Source organism: Scyliorhinus torazame, chromosome 13 (genome assembly GCF_047496885.1).
Source record: "Scyliorhinus torazame isolate Kashiwa2021f chromosome 13, sScyTor2.1, whole genome shotgun sequence".
Taxonomy (NCBI): domain Eukaryota; kingdom Metazoa; phylum Chordata; class Chondrichthyes; order Carcharhiniformes; family Scyliorhinidae; genus Scyliorhinus; species Scyliorhinus torazame.
Window position 1 is genome coordinate 22,059,772 of NC_092719.1, and position 18,585 is coordinate 22,078,356.

Sequence of the window (18,585 nt, forward strand, 5' to 3'; positions counted from 1 at the left end):
CACTCTCTGACATCACTGCAGTAATAAACCCCATTTCTTAAAGGTACTATCACTGCAGATATTTATATACATACCCATTTATAAACACCCATTTCTTAAAGGTACTCTCTCATGACACAATACAGCACAGGAACAGGCCCTTCGGCCCTCAAAACCTGCGCCGATTATGATGCCTGTCTAAACTAAAACCTTCTACATTTCTGAGGTCCGTATCCCTCTATTCCTATACTCTACATGTATTTGTCGAGATCCCTCTTAAACATCGCTATCGCATCTGCTTCCACCACCTCCCCCGGCAGCGAGAACCCCCCTCTGTGTAAACAAATGTCCCTCGCAAATCTCCTCGAAACTTTCCCCTCACACCTTAAACTTATGTCCCCTAGTAATTGATTCTTCCACCCTGGGAAAAAGAGTCTGACTATTGTGGCCATCTAAAATGGGTGCCCACAAGGATGATGGGAATTGTGGTCAGGTTGGAACACAGACAGATCACAACTTGTGTATATTGCAAACAACTTATACAGAAACACGCACCTGCTAGAGGCCACTACTGGCGGATGTGCTGAGGAAATACTAAAAGGGGAAAGGATGGCCCCTATGGGTAAATTTCTGTGCGAACACCGAGTCAGGTCCGGGGAAGATAGGACAAACCTGGTGGGATGATTTATGCAAAATTTATAAGAAGAATGTGTTGAAGTTTAAAAAGCCAATGGCCGTAGTGTGCTGCTTGTCTCGGTTAAGAGGAACCGAGGAGGGCCTAGAGACGCTCCATGGTCAGTTAGTGGAGAAGGAGGAGTTAGCCGCTAAGGACAGGGAGATCGCGGATGTTAAACGTGCTCACCAGTCTAGTATAATCCATCTTAGCACCTACCAGACCCAGTATGACAAGGCCTTCCAGGACACACAACGTGCTGTCTCGGTAAGAGAGGAGGCCGAACAGAAGGTCGCCCAGTTAGAAACCAAATATGCCAATTTGCAGGCAGCTTTAAAAGTGCTCCATCAGTCCACCAAGGAGCAACGGCTAACTAGCGTTAACCACACCAAATGCCAGCGAGAAATAGAGAGAGACTCCATTCATTACTTTCAGTTCAAGAGGGACTTGTGTGTACCTTCGGGACTGTAGGGACAGAGGAAGAAGAGATGGTTGATTGGGAGGAGTTACAGGAAAGTGCTCTAATGTATATAGTGAGAACTGAGAGTTGAAAGCAACCACTGCCAACCCCAGGAATAAATGTACCAGCCGCACCCAGAGGCCCGGTTGCACAGGTCACACCATCCCCAGTGAGTAGTGAAACTGCCCCGGTACCAATGAATCCGGTCACTACGGAAAGAAGGATCGGGAATATCGTAGATCCTGCTATTACCTACACCACCCCACTCACAGTAACCCAGTTAAGGGACACGTGTAACAAAATCACAACATTTGAGCCCACTGCGGACCCACATAGCTTCTTTGAAGCGATTCGCCAACAGAAAATTATGTACGGTTCAGATGAACAAGAAGAGGTAAAATTAATAGTTATGAACCTTGGCCAATCCATACGATCAGCTCAACCTGCGCCCCAAAATGTACGGGGTGGAACCTTAGATGAAATGAAGGAAGACATATTAACTGCCATCGGTCACAATAAAGGGGATCCTGTGAATGGTTCCAATAAATGCAGACAGAGGAAAAAGAACATCCGACTGCCTTTGCCAGTCGCCTCTGGATACATTTTAAAGCCGCATTTAGAGATTTAGATTGCGCTAATTTCGACGCCGCTGACTGGGCCAGCACTTTAGTCTCCCATGCCACACAAGCAGGTAAAAAGGCTTGCGTCAACTTTGATCCGGCCGAATAGATACACAATGAGGCATGGGTACTTAGACGTTTATCTAGACATAGTAATGAAGTGTTATTGAATAGTGGTGGGGAATTCGCCGGCAGAGCCATCAGGAAAACCTGAAAAACCCGCCATAAATTAACTTCAAAATGTTTTGGGAGAGAATCGTGCACAGAGAGTCGGGATAAATGGGTCTTTTTCTGGATGGTAAGATGTAACTAGTGGGGTGGCCCAGGGTTCTGTCCTTTGGCCCCAGCTATTCACAATCTAAAAAAACGACTTGGAAACAGGGAGAGAAGGAACTATAGCCAAATTTGCAGACAACACAAAAATAGGTGGCACAGCAAGTTGCAAAGAGGAAATAACCTTACAAATGGATATAGATAAGTTGGGAGAGTGGGCCAAAATGTGGCAAATGGAGTTTAACGTAGATAAGGGTAACGGAAAAATAGGAAGGCAACTTATTATCGAAATGGGGAGAGACTTTGTGGTGCTACGCTGCAAAGGGATCTGGGGGTCCTCGTTCATAGAAAACTAGTATGTCAGGTACAGCAGACAATAAAGAAAGCGAATGGAATGCTGGCATTCACAGCTAAAAGAGTATTGTGCACAATTTTGGTCCCTTATTTGAGGAAAGATGTAGTGGTATTTGAGGCAGTTCACAGGAGGTTCACTAGATTGATTCCAGAGATTAGAGATTTGTCGAATGAAGAGAGATTGAACAGTTTAGGCCGATACTCTCTCGAGTTTAGAAGAATGAGAGGTGATCAAATTGAAGTATACAAGATGATAAAAGGTATGGTTAAGTAGACGTGGAGCGGATGCTTCCTCTTGTGGGGCATTCTAGAACAAGATGTCATAATCTCAGGATAGGAGGAGCAAATTTAAAATAGATTTGAGGAGAAACTACTGGCGGTATTCTCCGGCTACGTTCGCCCGGCAACCTGAGAATCCCGCTCGAGGTCAATGACTTTTCCATTGTCAGGGTCGCACCCATGGCGTTCTTGCGGAACGTGAGGCAGAAGAATCAAGCCCTACTTCTCCCAAAGGGCTCTGAATCTGTGAAATTCATTACCCAGAGTGTGGTGCATACTGGGACAGTGAGTAAATTTAAGGGGTTTTGGGAAAGGAGCAGAACTCTTGACTCTTTACTCAATAGCAGCCAGAGGCTGGCAGTGGTAGCAGAGGCTGTGCAAAAGTCAAGGGTTGAAAGATCAGTTTACCCTCTACATGATGTTGGATTAGTATGAAAATATATAAAAACATCAACGGTGTCATTCTCTTCAGGTCAGCGTTTCGCTAGTACTCGCAAAGTTCCGTCTGATGTAGTTTACACCGAGTTGCGTGGCTTTTCTTTTACTTTAACGGCTGTTCGGGTTGTTAGCAGCACTTGGTAGGGTCCATTCCACCTGGGAGAAAAATAATCTTTGTTTAGTGCTTTCACATACACTTGATCTCCAGGTTTAAAGGGTGTGTATTTCCCTCTTTTGCACCTTTCCATGTTTTTTTTTGCTTTTTTTTCCCCAGCAGTTTCACACATGGCCTGGGCATACTTTAGTGATGCCTCACCTACCCATATTATGGCTACTGCCGCTGGAGTCATTGGGGGTTTAGTTCCAGTTGTCATAGGACGTCCCAATTATTTTCTCGTACGGGGTTAAACCCGTATTACGATTTCTCTGATTTCTCAGGGCATACATTACTATGGGTATGGCATCCGGCCATAGCAGCCCATTTTGTTGACACACTTTTGTAACTGCAGTTTTAATTATTCCATTCGCCCTTTCCACCATTCCTGAGGATTGGGGCTGATATGGGGGGCGAATTCTCCGTTATCGGCGGAAACTCCGCCGATCGGCGCAAAAAACGGCGCAAATCCCACTTGCGTCACGTCATAAAAATGGACCGATAGTCTGCGGCCCGAAATGGGCTAGCAGCGACGTAACGGGATCCGCGCTTGCGCAGTGGTTCACGCCGTGCAGCGTCATACGCGCTGCACGGCGTGACGGCTCATAAGGCCGCGCAGCTCCCCCCCACCCGACCGGAACAGCCGACCGCAACACCCGACTTGATGGCTGGCCATCGCTCAGCCCCGAGGTTCGAGTCACGCGATGTGGAGGCGCTCCTGGATGCGGTGGAGCAGAGGAGGGACGCCCTGTATCCCGGGCACGGCCGCAGAGTTGCCCCACGCCACAGCCGGCGTCTGTGGAGGGAGGTGGCAGAGGCCGCCACCGCTGTGGCCCTAACACCACGGACAGGCACCCAGTGCCACAAGAAGGTGAACGACCTCGTCAGAGCAGGCAGGGTGAGCCTCCCCATATCCCCCATATCCCCTCTCCCCCAAATCCCCCCCTCCCCCATATCCCCCCCTCCCCCATATCCCCCCCTCCCCCATATCCCCCATATCCCCCATATCCCCCTCCCCCATATCCCCCCCTCCCCCATATCCCCCATATCCCCCCTCCCCCATATCCCCCATACTCCCCCCTCCCCCATATCCCCCCACCCCCATATCCCCCATATCCCCCCTCCCCCATATCCCCCATATTCCCCCCTCCCCCATATCCCCCCTCCCCCATATCCCCCATATCCCCCCTCCCCCATATCCCCCCTCCCCCATATCCCCCATATCCCCCCTCCCCATATCCCCCATATCCCCCCTCCCCCATATCCCCCATATCCCCCTCCCCCATATCCCCCATATTCCCCCCTCCCCCATATCCCCCCTCCCCATATCCCCATATCCCCCCTCCCCCATATCCCCCATATTCCCCCCTCCCCCATATCCCCCTCCCCCATATCCCCCCTCCCCCATATCCCCCATATCCCCCCTCCCCCATATCCCCCATATCCCCCCCTCCCCCATATCCCCCCCTCTCCCATATCCCCCATATCCCCAAGTGAATCCAGCCCTAACCTTAACCTCTGCAATGCACGCGCAACCGATGGCGTGCATTCATATACCTGCCTAACACTGTTGCCTTTTACCCCTGCCACCGCCCCCCCCCCCCCACAGGAGAAGCGCGCACACAACACCAGGGAGCATGTGAGGACTGGAGGAGGGCCCGCTGATGAGAGGCCACTGACCGTACACGAGGAAAGGGCCCTGGAACTGGCTGGCGGACCTGAGGACCGGGAGGTTGCTGATGCAGAGGTTGGGGCCCCACGAGCAAGTGAGCCACCAACAGCCCGTCCCCATATCCCCCCTCCCCTATATCCCCCTCTCCCGTATCACCTGATCACTGCCTGATGTCTAACCATGCATGCTTCATTGTGTATCGCAGGACCAAACGTCCAGGCACCCATCCCCGCAGATGCAGACCGCCCGCAGGATGCCCCTCGGAGACCACGGGAGACGGAGAGACCCGCACCCTCCAGCATGCGACGCCCGCAGGATGCCCCTCGGAGACCACGGGAGACGGAGAGACCCGCACCCTCCAGCATGCGACGCCCGCAGGATGCCCCTCGGAGACCACGGGAGACGGAGAGACCCGAACCCTCCAGCATGCGACGCCCGCAGGATGCCCCTCGGAGACCACGGGAGACGGAGAGACCCGGACCCTCCAGCATGCGACGCCCGCAGGATGCCCCTCGGAGACCACGGGAGACGGAGAGACCCGGACCCTCCAGCATGCGACGCCCGCAGGATGCCCCTCGGAGACCACGGGAGACGGAGAGACCCGGACCCTCCAGCATGCGACGCCCGCAGGATGCCTCTCGCACACCACGGGAGACGGAGAGACCTGGAGCAACAGGGAGACGACACCCCCGTCACGTGCGGGAGCGACCACCCAGCGATGAGGGGGGCAGCCACAGGCCCCCGTCACATCCGAGCCAGGACACCACTAACCAGGACACCACTATCCAGGACACCCCTACCCGGGACACCACTACCCAGGACACCCCTACCCGGGACACCACTACCCGGGACAGCACTACCCGGGACAGCACTACCCGGGACAGCACTACCCGGGACAGCACTACCCAGGACACCCCTACCCGGGAAGACGAAATACCGGACAGTGACTCAGAGTGGATGGGTGGAGACGAACCCCCACCCCAAAGTGCCATGGACTCAGAGTGGGACGAAGAGCATGACACAACGCCACTGCTGTCACCAACACCCTCCACCATCGCAGAAACACTCACCACGGTTGGGCACTTTAGTGATGAGGCGTCTGGTACACTCACTGGTGCGCACAACACAGCCGTCCCGGTACAGCAGGTGGAGGTAGGAGCAGCAGAGGGACCGGGCGGTCGGAGGGCAGCCCAGGCCAAGCGAACATCTGCCGCCCAGATGGATCCCGGGTTCCTGCAGTTACCACACCCACACATAGATCCGATGCAACCACCGACACGGAGACGAGCGAATAGGGTGACGGGTGGCTTGCGGCGGCTGCGGTCGCAGGTGGAGGAGTCCACCCGCGTCCAGGAGCTGGGAGTGGTCCCGGTCATGCGTGCCACCCAGGCTGACACCGCACGGGTGGCGTCCGCGGTGGACGCAATGGGTGCGACAGTGTCAGACATGGGGAACGGTTTGCGAGGCCTGGGGCCTTCCGTGCAGGCGGCGTCTGTGGCCCAGGAAATGGCTGCCCTCTCACAGGAGGCCATGAGCCAGTGCCAGCGCCAGATGGCAGAGGCGCTCAACGCCATAGCCCAGTCTCAGCAGGCCATGGCCCAGTCTCAGCAGGCCATGGCCCAGTCTCAGCAGGCCATAGCCCAGTCTCTGCAGGCCATGGCCCAGTCTCTGCAGGCCATGGCCCAGTCTCAGCAGGCCATCGCTGAGGGCATCGGCGCCAGTGGCCATGTGCGAGCTGGCGTCGCACTGTCGCAGACAGGGTTCGACAACCCCCTGGGCTCCATGGCTGCAAACCTGCAGACCCCTGTCGATACCAGCACGGGCCTCCAGGACTGGCAGCGCCAGATGTCGGGGGCGCGTCGGATGGCCAGTCCGTTCGCATCCCCCACCCATGTAGAGGCCTGGGGGCCATCGGGCACCCCGAGGGAGGAGGAGGCGGTGTGGTCCGTCCCGGCTCCCTCTGTAGGGGAGGTCCCGGTACACCGCGACACCTCGGACTCCCCCCCTTCCGTCCCAGGTGCATCGGGTGGGCAACGGGCAGGACAGGCTGGCAGCTCGCCATCCCAGTCGCCCGGGCCGCAGCCTGGCCCATCTAGGCCAGGACGCCCCAGGAAACAGCCGCCAAAGGGATCCAGTGTCAGAGGGCAGGAATCACAGGAGTCCACCTCCAGTTCTGCTGTACCGTCTGGGGAACCACGTAGACGTAGTCAAAGGGCCGGTAAGGCCAAACAATTAGACACTGAGTAAGTTGGCACGGGTGCAGGGCACAGATGAGTTTTAGGCGCTAGGGCACGTGCATGAACTCCTTTGGTTATTAAAGTCAATGTTACACCTACCGAAGCTGCCTTTGTGCTCTGTCCAAAGTGTGCAGGGGTGTCATGTACGTTGAGCGCAAGTGTGTGTGTGAGGGGTGGTCTTACCTCAGCCCCAGGTGAGTCTGCCCCCTTCCCCCTGGGCCGCCATCAACATCCCCCGGGCAGAGGACGGGACCGTGCGCTGCAGTGTCACAGCCGCATGCAGGGATGGTCCGGGTGGATGGTGGTACTGTGGCCATGGGTCAGACATAGTCCAACGATGTAGAGCCAGGAGCTCATCGGAGGCGGGTTGTCATCATTCTCCATGGCCTGCGATAGACACGCGTCCACCCGCAACTGGGTGAGCCCGGCCCGTTGTGCCGCCGGTGGATCGGCAATTGGGGGTGGGGGGTGGTGTGCATGCGGGTGGGGTGTGTGGGGTTGGGGAGGGGGGTGAGGGTGCTGGGTGGGTGGATGGGTGGGGGGTGTGGGTGGTCGGCTGTTGTCATGGTGTGCGGTCTGTGGCCATACTACCCGATTCCCACGCCCATCTAGTCAGTGAAGCGGGCGTCTATCAGTCTGTCCCGTGCCCGCTGGGCCAGCCGGTAACGGTGGACAGCCACCCGTCTGTGTCTACCCCGTCTGCCCTGACCATTGCCCCCAGCCCCCTCATCTGGGGAGGACTGGGCCTCTTCCTGCTGCTCCTCCACTCCGCCCTCCTCTGCCTGCGGCACATCGCCCCTCTGCTGGGCTATGTTGTGCAGGACGCAGCACACCACAATGATGCGGCCGACCCTATCTGACCGATACTGGAGGGCGCCCCCAGAGAGGTCCAGGCACCTGAAACGCATCTTCAGCACGCCAAAGCACCTTTCGATCACTCCCCTTGTCGCTACATGGGTTTCATTGTAGCGGTTCTCCGCCTCATTGCGTGGCCTCCGTATAGGCGTCATCAGCCACGATCGCAATGGGTAGCCCCTGTCGCCCAGCAACCAGCCCCTCAGCCGGGGATGGCGTCCCTCGTACATGCCGGGGATGGATGACCGCGACAACACGAATGAGTCGTGTACACTGCCTGGGTGACGGGCGCAGACGTGCAGGATCATCACGCGGTGGTCGCAGACCACCTGTACGTTCATCGAATAGGTCCCCTTCCTATTAGTGAACACGGCCCTGTTATCTGCAGGTGGCCGCACAGCGACGTGCATCCCATCGATCGCGCCCTGGACCATGGGGAACCCGGCAATGGCAGAGAAGCCCACGGCCCGGGCATCTTGGCTGGCCCGGTCCACGGGGAAGCGGATGTAGCGGTGCGCCATGGCATAAAGGGCATCTGTCACTGCCCGGATGCACCGATGCACCGATGTCTGCGATATGCCGGACAGGTCCCCACTCGGTGCCTGGAATGACCCCGTTGCATAAAAGTTCAGGGCCACCGTAACCTTGACGGACACGGGGAGAGGGTGTCCCCCGCCAGTGCCACGCGGTGACAGGTGTGCCAGCAGGTGGCAGATGTGTGCCACGGTTTCCCGGCTCATCCGGAGTCTCCTCCTGCATTCCCGGTCCGTGAGGTCCTGGTATGACTGCCGGGGCCGGTACACACGGGGCGCCCTCGGGTGCCTCCGTTGCCGTGGGGCCGCGACGTCCTCCTCCCCCTCCTCGTCCTGTCGGTCAGGTGTCCCTCCAGCCTGGGCGGCTGCCGCCTGCCCCTCTGCGGCAGCCTGCGCCGCCTCTCTGGCACGCTCCTCCTCCTCCTCCTCCTCCTCCTCCTCATCCAGGGCAACATAGACATGAGCGGCTGCCACCACGGCGGCCAACATCGCTGGATGGTCTGAAAACATGACGGCCTGGTGGGGGGGAGGGGAACGACGACATGTCATCATTGCCCATATCCCCTCCTCCCCCCAGCCAGGTGGCATGGACCGCATGGGTCCAACTGTTGGAGGCTGGCACCTGGCCAGGTGGACCAACTCATTTGCCCTCCCATCACCCACCCCGGCACGGCCCCCTCCCCAACCTCCACCCCAGCACGGACCCCCCCCCCCCAACCTCCACCCCGACACGGACCCCCTCCCCAACCTCCACCCCGGCACGGACCCCCTCCCCAACCTCCACCCCGGCACGGACCCCCTCCCCAACCCCCAACCTCCACCCCAGCACGGACCCCCCCAACCTCCACCTCGGCACGGCCCCCTCCCCAACCCCCAACCGCCACCCCAGCACGGACCCCCCCCAACCTCCACCCCGGCACGGACCCCCTCCCCAACCCCCAACCTCCACCCCAGCACGGACCCCCCCCCAACCTCCACCCCGGCACGGACCCCCTCCCCAACCTCCACCCCGGCACGGACCCCCCCCCAACCTCCACCCCGGCACGGACCCCCTCCCCAACCTCCACCCCGGCACGGACCCCCTCCCCAACCTCCACACCGGCACGGACCCCCTCCCCAACCCCCAACCTCCACCCCAGCACGGACCCCCCCCCAACCTCCACCCCGGCACGGACCCCCTCCACAACCCCCAACCTCCACCCCAGCACGGACCCCCCCAACCTCCACCCCAGCACGGATCCCCCCCAACCTCCACCCCGGCACGGACCCACTCCCCAACACCCAACCTCCACCCCAGCACGGACCCCCCCCAACCTCCACCCCGGCACGGCCCCCTCCCCAACCCCCAACCTCCACCCCAGCACGGACCCCCCCCAACCTCCACCCCGGCACGGACCCCCTCCCCAACCCCCAACCTCCACCCCAGCACGGACCCCCCCCCAACCTCGACCCCGGCACGGACCCCCTCCCCAACCTCCACACCGGCACGGACCCCCTCCCCGACCCCCAACCTCCACCCCAGCACGGACCCCCCCCCAACCTCCACCCCGGCACGGACCCCCTCCACAACCCCCAACCTCCACCCCAGCACGGACCCCCCCAACCTCCACCCCAGCACGGACCCCCCCCAACCTCCACCCCGGCACGGACCCCCTCCCCAACACCCAACCTCCACCCCAGCACGGACCCCCCCCCAACCTCCACCCCGGCACGGCCCCCTCCCCAACCCCCAACCTCCACCCCAGCACGGACCCCCCCCAACCTCCACCCCGGCACGGACCCCCTCCCCAACCCCCAACCTCCACCCCAGCACGGACCCCCCCCCAACCTCCACCCCGGCACGGACCCCCTCCCCAACCTCCACCCCGGCACGGACCCCCCCCCAACCTCCACCCCGGCACGGACCCCCTCCCCAACCTCCACCCTGGCACGGACCCCCTCCCCAACCTCCACACCGGCACGGACCCCCTCCCCAACCCCCAACCTCCACCCCAGCACGGACCCCCCCCCAACCTCCACCCCGGCACGGACCCCCTCCACAGCCCCCAACCTCCACCCCAGCACGGACCCCCTCCACAACCCCCAACCTCCACCCCGGCACGGACCCCCTCCCGGCACTCCCCCGGAGCCCAGCCTACTCTAACCACCCCCCCATCGCCGCACACACACACAAGCCGAGACACACCTCTCCTCAGGCAATCAGTCTGCGGCCACGCCATTTCCTGCCCAGAGCCAACCCCCCAGGCCGTCACTCACCTCCTCGCTGGTCGGCGTGAGCCTGGAGCACCGGGTCACGCCGATGAAAAGGAGGTTTGATTCACGTCGACGTGAACGGTCATCACGTCGACGGGACTTCGGCCCATCCGGAAGGGAGAATATCGGCAGGCCGAAAATCGGCTGCCTTGCGCAGACCCGTGACATTCTCCGCGGCAGCGGCGCCATTAACGCCCCGCCGACTTTTCTCCCTTCGGAGACTTCGGCGGGGGCGGGATTCACGGCGGCCAACGGCCATTCTCCGACCCGGCGGGGGGTCGGAGAATGACGCCCGGGATATGCAATTTCCAATCAAATCCCATGGCTTCTGTTCGGGCTTTGGTCAATTTGCTAGTGAAATGAGTTCCCCTGTCACTGTTAATACCCATTGGTATCACAATCCCAGGATATTCGTCCTTCAACACTTCAGTTGTCTGATGTTCCACTGGCTTATCAACCACAGTAGGCATCACTCCCACCTGCGATCCAGCTATATCATTACCCAAGATAAACTGTATTCCTGGACAAGATAGTTTCTCTATTACTCCTACTACCACTTCACCACTCTTCGCTGGACTTTCCAACCTTACCTTATATAATGGAACATTACTCTCACTCTGAATTCCACATATTACCACCTTTTCTGGCAACATTTTTCCCAGACTACATAACTTCTCATCTCCAACCATCAAAGATTGACTAGCTCCCGTATCTCTTAAAATTGTGACTTCATTACCTGCTCCTCCTGATACACATGAGTAAACTTAACCCACACAAGTAAATTCTTTAAAAAGATCTGGCACCTTCTTATCAATCACCTCTTGATCAGGCTGTACAATATTTTGCACCTCCTTCGCTTCACTTGGGCTTTCCTTTACCACTTTAACAAACCCCACAGTCTTATCCTGTTTTACCACATCAGCCTTCCCAGTGCTTTTCTTCAACCACCAACACTGTGACTTCACATGGCCTAGTTTATTACAGTGAAAACATTTTAAACTTTTCACTTTTTTTCCACCCTCCTGGATTTCTTTTTTAATCTGAGGTACACTCTCCTTATTATCTCCCATCAGATCACCTTTACCTTTACCACTTGAGTATTTCTCATGTCCCCAGTTTCTATCCCTCACAAGCTGAAACTGATATTGGAAACCAAGCTTTGATTTATGAACTATTTCATAATCATCTGCCATTTCTGCTGCTAATCTCGCAGTTTTAACCCTCTGTTCCCATATGAGTTCTCACTACATCAGGAATTGAATTTTCAAACTCCTCCAAAAGTATAATTTCTCTGAGAGCTTCATACATTTGGTTTATTTTCGAAGCCCTTATCCACCTATCAAAATTGTCTTGATAGCAACCTGCTTTTAGCCAAGAGTGATGCTCCTGTAGAGAAGCTTGCTCCTGTGCCTTTTTTTTAACTTTGGTTCTGTTATGGTGGACGGAAGTTCAACTGCAGAAGCTTCTAGTTGTGGCTGCTGATTGAGAGCCACTTCCTTAGCTATTTTATCAGCAAATCTGTTTCTCCTGGAGATTTCCATTGTCTGCGGTAGTGTGCGCTTCGCACTTTAATACAGCTATTTTGCTGGGCAGCTGAACAGCATCTAATAAATTTAAAACCAATTTAGCATGCTTAATAGGTTGGCCGGAGGAAGTTATGAACCCCCTGTTTTTCCATAATTGGCCAAAATCGTGTACTACCCCAAAAGGGTATCGAGAATCAGTGTAAATGTTGACTGTCTTACTCTTTGCTAGAATACATGCCCGAGTAAGCGCGAATAATTCAGCCGCTTGGGCAGACATTCCCGAAGGCAGAGCAAAAGTTTCCACTATCTCGAATGGAGTTACTATTGCGTAGCCGGCCAGGAGGGTTATATCATTTGGTCGGTTCGCGGACCCATCAGTAAAAAAAATGATGTCTGGATTTTCAAGTGGGTGACTCAATAAATCAGGGCGAGGGGTTGTGGTGGCTTCAACCAATTGTACACAGTCATGATGAAACAAATGTTCTTCATCCGAGGGCGCGGGTAAGAGTGTAGCAGGGTTGATAGCTGGCGCTCGCTTGTAGACAACGTTAGTCTTAGAGAGAAGGATTACCTCGTACCCAATGCGTCGAGATGCAGAAAAATGCTGCGTTGCGGATGAATTAAGCAGGAGCAAAACAGAGTGAGGAACCAATACTGTACACGGGTGGTCGAGTACAAGGGGTACTGATTTTTCTACTATGGCGGCCGTGGCTGCTACTGCTCTTAAGCAACTTGGCATACCCTTTACCACTGCACATAGGGCGACCGAGTAATAGGCAAGGGGTCTTTTCCCTCCTCAATGCTCTTGCATCAGGACCCCTGTTGCAAATCCCCCTGCTTCATTCACATAAAGAGTAAAGGGCTTGGCGTAATTAGGAAGTCCCAAGGAAGGGGCGCTCTCTGGGGTCCAGGTAACAACTGAAGGGGCATCCTGTAGGGTAGCCGTGCGCAGTACCGCGTCCATCTCCCTAAAGTCCGGTATCCATTGCCTGCAATAGCCCACCATGCCGAGGAAAGTGAGGGTCTCCTTTTTTGTACGCGGAGTTGGAACCCTTGCTATAGCCTGTATTCTTTCAGACCCAAGCCTCCGCTGTCCTTGCTGCAGCTGAAATCCCAAATACTGAACTGTCTCCTGACAGAATTGCAGCTTGTCCATTGAGGCCCTATGCCCTCTTTTTGCCAGATGTGTCAATAACAAAAGGGTATTCTGTTGACAAACAAGCCCTCCCTCTGAGGCTATCAATAAATTGTCATCATATTGAGGGAATGTTGAGCTTGCAGACAACTAGCACTCGTCCAAGTCTCTTTTAATACTGTTAATTCCGATATGTAAAGCAAATAGATGTTGACTTCCGGGTGCAATGGTATGGAGAAAACGGCTGAGAAAGTATCCGTTGTTGGTGGTGTAGAAGACAAAATGACATTTGGGTCCGGCACCAATGGAGCAATAGTGATAACAGTTTTATTGATGGCTCTAAGATCTTGCACAACCCACCACGCGTTGGGTCTTCCTACCTTTGGAATGGGGAGTTTAGGGGGGTTACAGGGGCTTTTTGTTCTCTTCAGCACCCCTGCTGTAATAGTACATTGATCACTCCCTCTATCCCTTTTTCTGTTTCCGGTGCCAACCTGTATAGTTTTAGGCAGGGCAGGGCAACGTTCTTCTGTAACTGCACCCTATGCACTGGGGCAGAATGTACTTTTCCAACATGATGTTTACGTTGGGCCCATAGATGTGCCAGTACCTGGGCCAGGATTGAAGTGAGTAAATGATGGCTCTCTCGGGGAGGTAGTTGTATTTCAAATGTAGCGGGCCATTGCTCCTCTTTCCAGGTCACTTTGCCCTCCTGTTTGCCATAAAATTCTATCAGGCAATTTTGTCCATCCATTTCAATATAAATCGCTTTGATCACTTCTCCTATTTGCTTTGCCTTAGCGGGATGTCTTACGGCCAATGTTAAATGGGGTTCTGAAGTTAAACCCATCCTAAAAAGGTCCCTCTGACTATAGGTCAACTGTACTAACATTCCTAATCCCACAACACCGAAAAATAAAAAGGAGTGACATGCAACGATGTCTGCTGTCCTAAGTGACTTTGCGTTTATAAATTGTATGCGTGCTCATCCTCACGAGCATACCAAGCCGTGCAATGGGTCACTAGATTCTCTCATCTGGACTCTATCAGGTGTTTTAATAACTGCGCCCAAGGGTCAGTAATCTTTTGCAATGCTTCCTGCAGTTGTTTAACAATGGTGCTGTAAGGGTTCATGTCCAGCTGCCAGCAATATAACACAGACACAGAGCGATCTGGCTCTTGGTCAGAAGCTATTAAATTCAACAACTGATGAGTACGTGTCTGAGGCAGTTCCATAAACATGCCTTTGTTAGTGCAATGAATTATTGCCCCTAATTTGCAGAGGGTCTGCCTGTCAAGCAGAGGGAGGGGCGTAGTTTTTGAAATAATCATAGTATCGACCAAGGGGATATCGTCAATTTCCAGGTTAGTCGGGCGTGATAATGGCTCAGTCATGGGAATGCCGGCTACTCCCACAGTGACAATAGAGGACTCACCGGGGGTTAATTCCACGGAGGGGGGGGCACAGACGACATAGTAGCGCCGGTATCGACCAGCAGGTCCACATAATGATCTCCTATTTTAACCGTTGTCATGGGTTTGTCTCTTATTGAGTTGGACAGTCTGATCATAGCCGCCTGTATCACCTTTTCTCCGTGGCACCTCTATTGGTTTTGGTTAGGGTTCGGGTCAGTGTACGTAAATGGAGGCGGGGGAGGGGGCATGTCTCCGAGTGGGGCGCATCCTTCCTGGAGATTAAAGTTACAATCATGAGCCCAACGTCCCTTTGCCCCACATCGCCTACATTGATCCTGGGATCTATCTCTTCCTTGCCACTGTCCCCTGCCTCTACCCCTACCTCTCTGCCCCCTGCTGGCCTGCTGACCACGACCGTGCACACCCTTTCCTTGGTAGAATTGCCCTGTGATTCTAGGCTTTTGATCTTTGGGGGCCATGAACAGTCCTTCCCGGTCCATGTTCACCAAGGAGGTAACCGCTGTCGTCCATGGCTGTGTTTGCCAGGTGAGATTAATCAATTTGTAACTTTGTGCATGCTCTGGTAGCATGCAATTCAATAATGTCTGCACCTTCCTGGGGGTTAAATGCTCCTTGGCCCCTTGAATGATAGCCTCTCTCCCCCTATTTGCTAACCAGTGTTCAAGGGACTAATTTCTTTCATTTAAATGAGCATCATTGTAAGCCCAGTCCCCGTTTATACCAGGTGGGACCGCGATTCCGTCTTTTAAAGCTGGCCAAGATGCACCATAAGAGTATTTTAAAAGCAGCAAAACATCTCCTGGGAGGAGGCTATAAATAGCACACATTTAAGTCAATTTCCAATGATTGATTTTATAGGCATTAGCTATTCTTAGAGACGTATATTTTCTCTTTGTCAATTCAGAAAAGATCAACTGTCTGCTGAAATGGTTAATGTTTCCTGCAGAATCTAAGGGGCGGAGAACTTGGCATGATGCCATTTACGTTTTTTCACGTAATCTAAAAACTTATTCATATTCAATTACTTTTATTCGTAAAGGCACTTTCTTTCTTTTAAACTGATCGTAATTTCCAATGTTTCCGTTCATTAGAGAAATCTCAACAAAAATCACTTAAGTTATAATCTTTGACTCACAAAGACAGACAATAAAAAATACAACCTACTTCATGCTTTGACTAAAATTAATTGGTTAAACAAAACACACAGATTCTCACAGCTCACAAATATCACAGTTAACCGTTAGCCTTATCTCACGGCTGCAGAAAATCTGAATTCCCTTTCTCTCCAGGAACTCATCTGTTACGCTTTTACCGTAATCTTCTATTTACTTTTACTCCCCTATTTTTTTTCCGAAAGGGGGTCAACTTCATTAAATTCCTATGCGGGACATATAGGTTTTCCTACCTCATTCCGTTGCTTTACGATTGTTTCTTTTCATTTTCTTACTCATTTTGACTCCCTTATCTGTCCTCTTTAAGGAGTTCACCTTCTTTCTCGCTCCGGATATCTTTACCGAGGCTTCGGGACGACCTGTGAGGGAGCGGCGAGTTTAGTGCTCATCGTTCCTTCTGCAAAATACTTTAGAACATTATGTATAACAATAACAACAACCGCAGAAATCATTTACAAATACTCCAGGGAGCGCACACCGGTGTTTATCCTTTCACGAATCTCAAAGTCTTTTTTTTTAAATTCTAGTCTCTAAGGCACCTTTTTCTTCCCATGCAGCTATCATTAATTTATTAACTAAGATAGCTCTCCTAGCATGAGTCACTGGCCAGTAATTAAGGCTGCCAAGCCGCAGACCCCCCTTTCAGCTGGGGTCGCGCTATGGCTCTCTCCCTTTCAGCGGAGAGAGTCCTGTTTAGAGATCTGTTTCGGGGTTCGCTTCCCGTTAAATTAGGGAAACTGCACGACTACGCCAATTGTTGTGGAAAAAACTAGCCAGCACGTCGAGATTTCGCAAAAGGTCTTTTATTATAACACGAAGTTCGTGGAGGGAGTTAGAGTGACCACCGTCCTTCTAATTGTCCCCACCTTACAAGAGTATAGCAGTATTTTATATGGTTTAATAAGCAATATTTAGAAAAAACGAGGCATTCCTTTGATAAGCCCAGACACAGAAAGGCGAGCAGCGTTAAACAGCAGGCCTTGAATTCCCAGCCTAAGAACAATAATAATTGTCTACTCTCAGCAAAATGTGCAGCTGTGCACTTGTTTACATAGTCTGACCTTCTGCCTAATACATGCAGAACTTCTTGACTGAAATAAAGCTAATATATCCATCATGCTTTGCCAAGTGCCTATTGCCATGAAATATAGTCAAGCAGCCAGTTAAGAAGGAATACGGGGTATTAAGGCAACTAATCCGCCAACTAAAGTTCCTTCTACACATCCCCACCCAGCACCAAAACAAAAAGAACATTCCCCAAACGCAGTAAACAGAATAAACACAGTAAACATCCCCCCACGACAAACCCTCAGTTTGAGTCCAACTTTTCAGACTTGATAAAGTTCCATGCCTCATCAGGCGTTTCAAAATAGTGGTGCCGATCTTGGAACGTGACCCACAATCGCACTGGCTGCAGCATCCCGAACTTCACCCCCTTCGCCCGGTTAAAACCAGCTCTCTTCTTAGCCACCTCCGCACTCCAGTCCTGGTAAATACGGATCTCCGTGTTCTCCCACCTGCTGCTCTGTTCTTTTTTGGCCCATTTCAGGACACACTCTCTGTCCTTTAAGCGGTGGAACCTCACCACTACAGCCCTTGGCGGCTCGTTGGCTTTGGGTCTCCTTGCCAGACCCGATGAGCCCCATCCAGCTCCAGGGGCCTCGGGAAAGCTTCCGCGCCCATCAGCGAATTGAGCATCGTGCTCATGTATGCCCCGGCATCGGGCCCCTCCACTCCGGGAGGGAGACCCAGAAACTGGAGATTCTTCCTCCTCGACCTATTCTCCAGGTCCTCAAATGTTTCCTGCCACCTCTTGTGCAGCGCCTCATGCGCCTCCACCTTCACTGCCAGGCCCAAGATTTTGTCCTCGTTCTCCGAGGCTTTTGGCCGCACCTCCTGGATCCTTGGGCCTCTGGGTCTCCACAAGCTTCATAATCGTCGCCTTCATTGGCGGCAGCATTTCTGTCTTCAGCTCCGCAAAGCAGCGTTTAAGGAATTCCTGCTGCTCCTGCGATCACTGCGCCCATGCTGCTTGGTCTCCACCCGCCGCCATCTTGCTTTTCCTCCCTCGCACTTTCCGCTGCACCAGGATCACTTTTTTAACTGCTCCACTCCTGATCCAATCCATATAATGTCGGGGGAACCTTGCTGTCACCTTCCCACACTGGGAGCCATCAAATAATTGCCATTGGGGCCCCTCTGAAGAGCCCAAAAGTCCGTTCCCGGTGGGAGCTGCCGAACGTGCGACCTACCTCGGCATAGCCGCAACCAGAAGTCCGGTGTTGTGTGTGCTGATTGGTCCCGCTGTGTGTCCATCAGTGTGTGTGTGTATCTGCACCATGATATACTGGTGTATATTATGACAATACCCACCGTCAAAACTTCCGAAGTCAGATCGGCCTTCCTGAAAGTGAACCCTGGGAAGGCAACGGGTCCAGACGGGATGCCTGAACGTGCACTCAGAGCCTGCGCGGACCAGCTTGCAGATGTGTTCGCGGACATCTTTAACCTGTCCCTACTCCGTTCTGAGGTCCC

General features: G+C 54.1%; 1 protein-coding gene across 1 annotated transcript in view; it reads right to left on the minus strand.

Moving 5' to 3' along the window:
- The window catches only part of LOC140387662 (C-type lectin lectoxin-Enh6-like), a 60,594-nt gene extending 44,145 nt beyond the window's left edge, over positions 1 to 16,449 (minus strand). The window contains exon 1 of the mRNA XM_072470855.1: positions 16,284 to 16,449. Coding sequence (XP_072326956.1) covers positions 16,284 to 16,288 — 5 coding nt within the window. The 5' untranslated portion in view covers positions 16,289 to 16,449. The remainder of the gene's footprint in view (positions 1 to 16,283) is intronic.
- Positions 16,450 to 18,585: the final 2,136 nt, after the last annotated feature.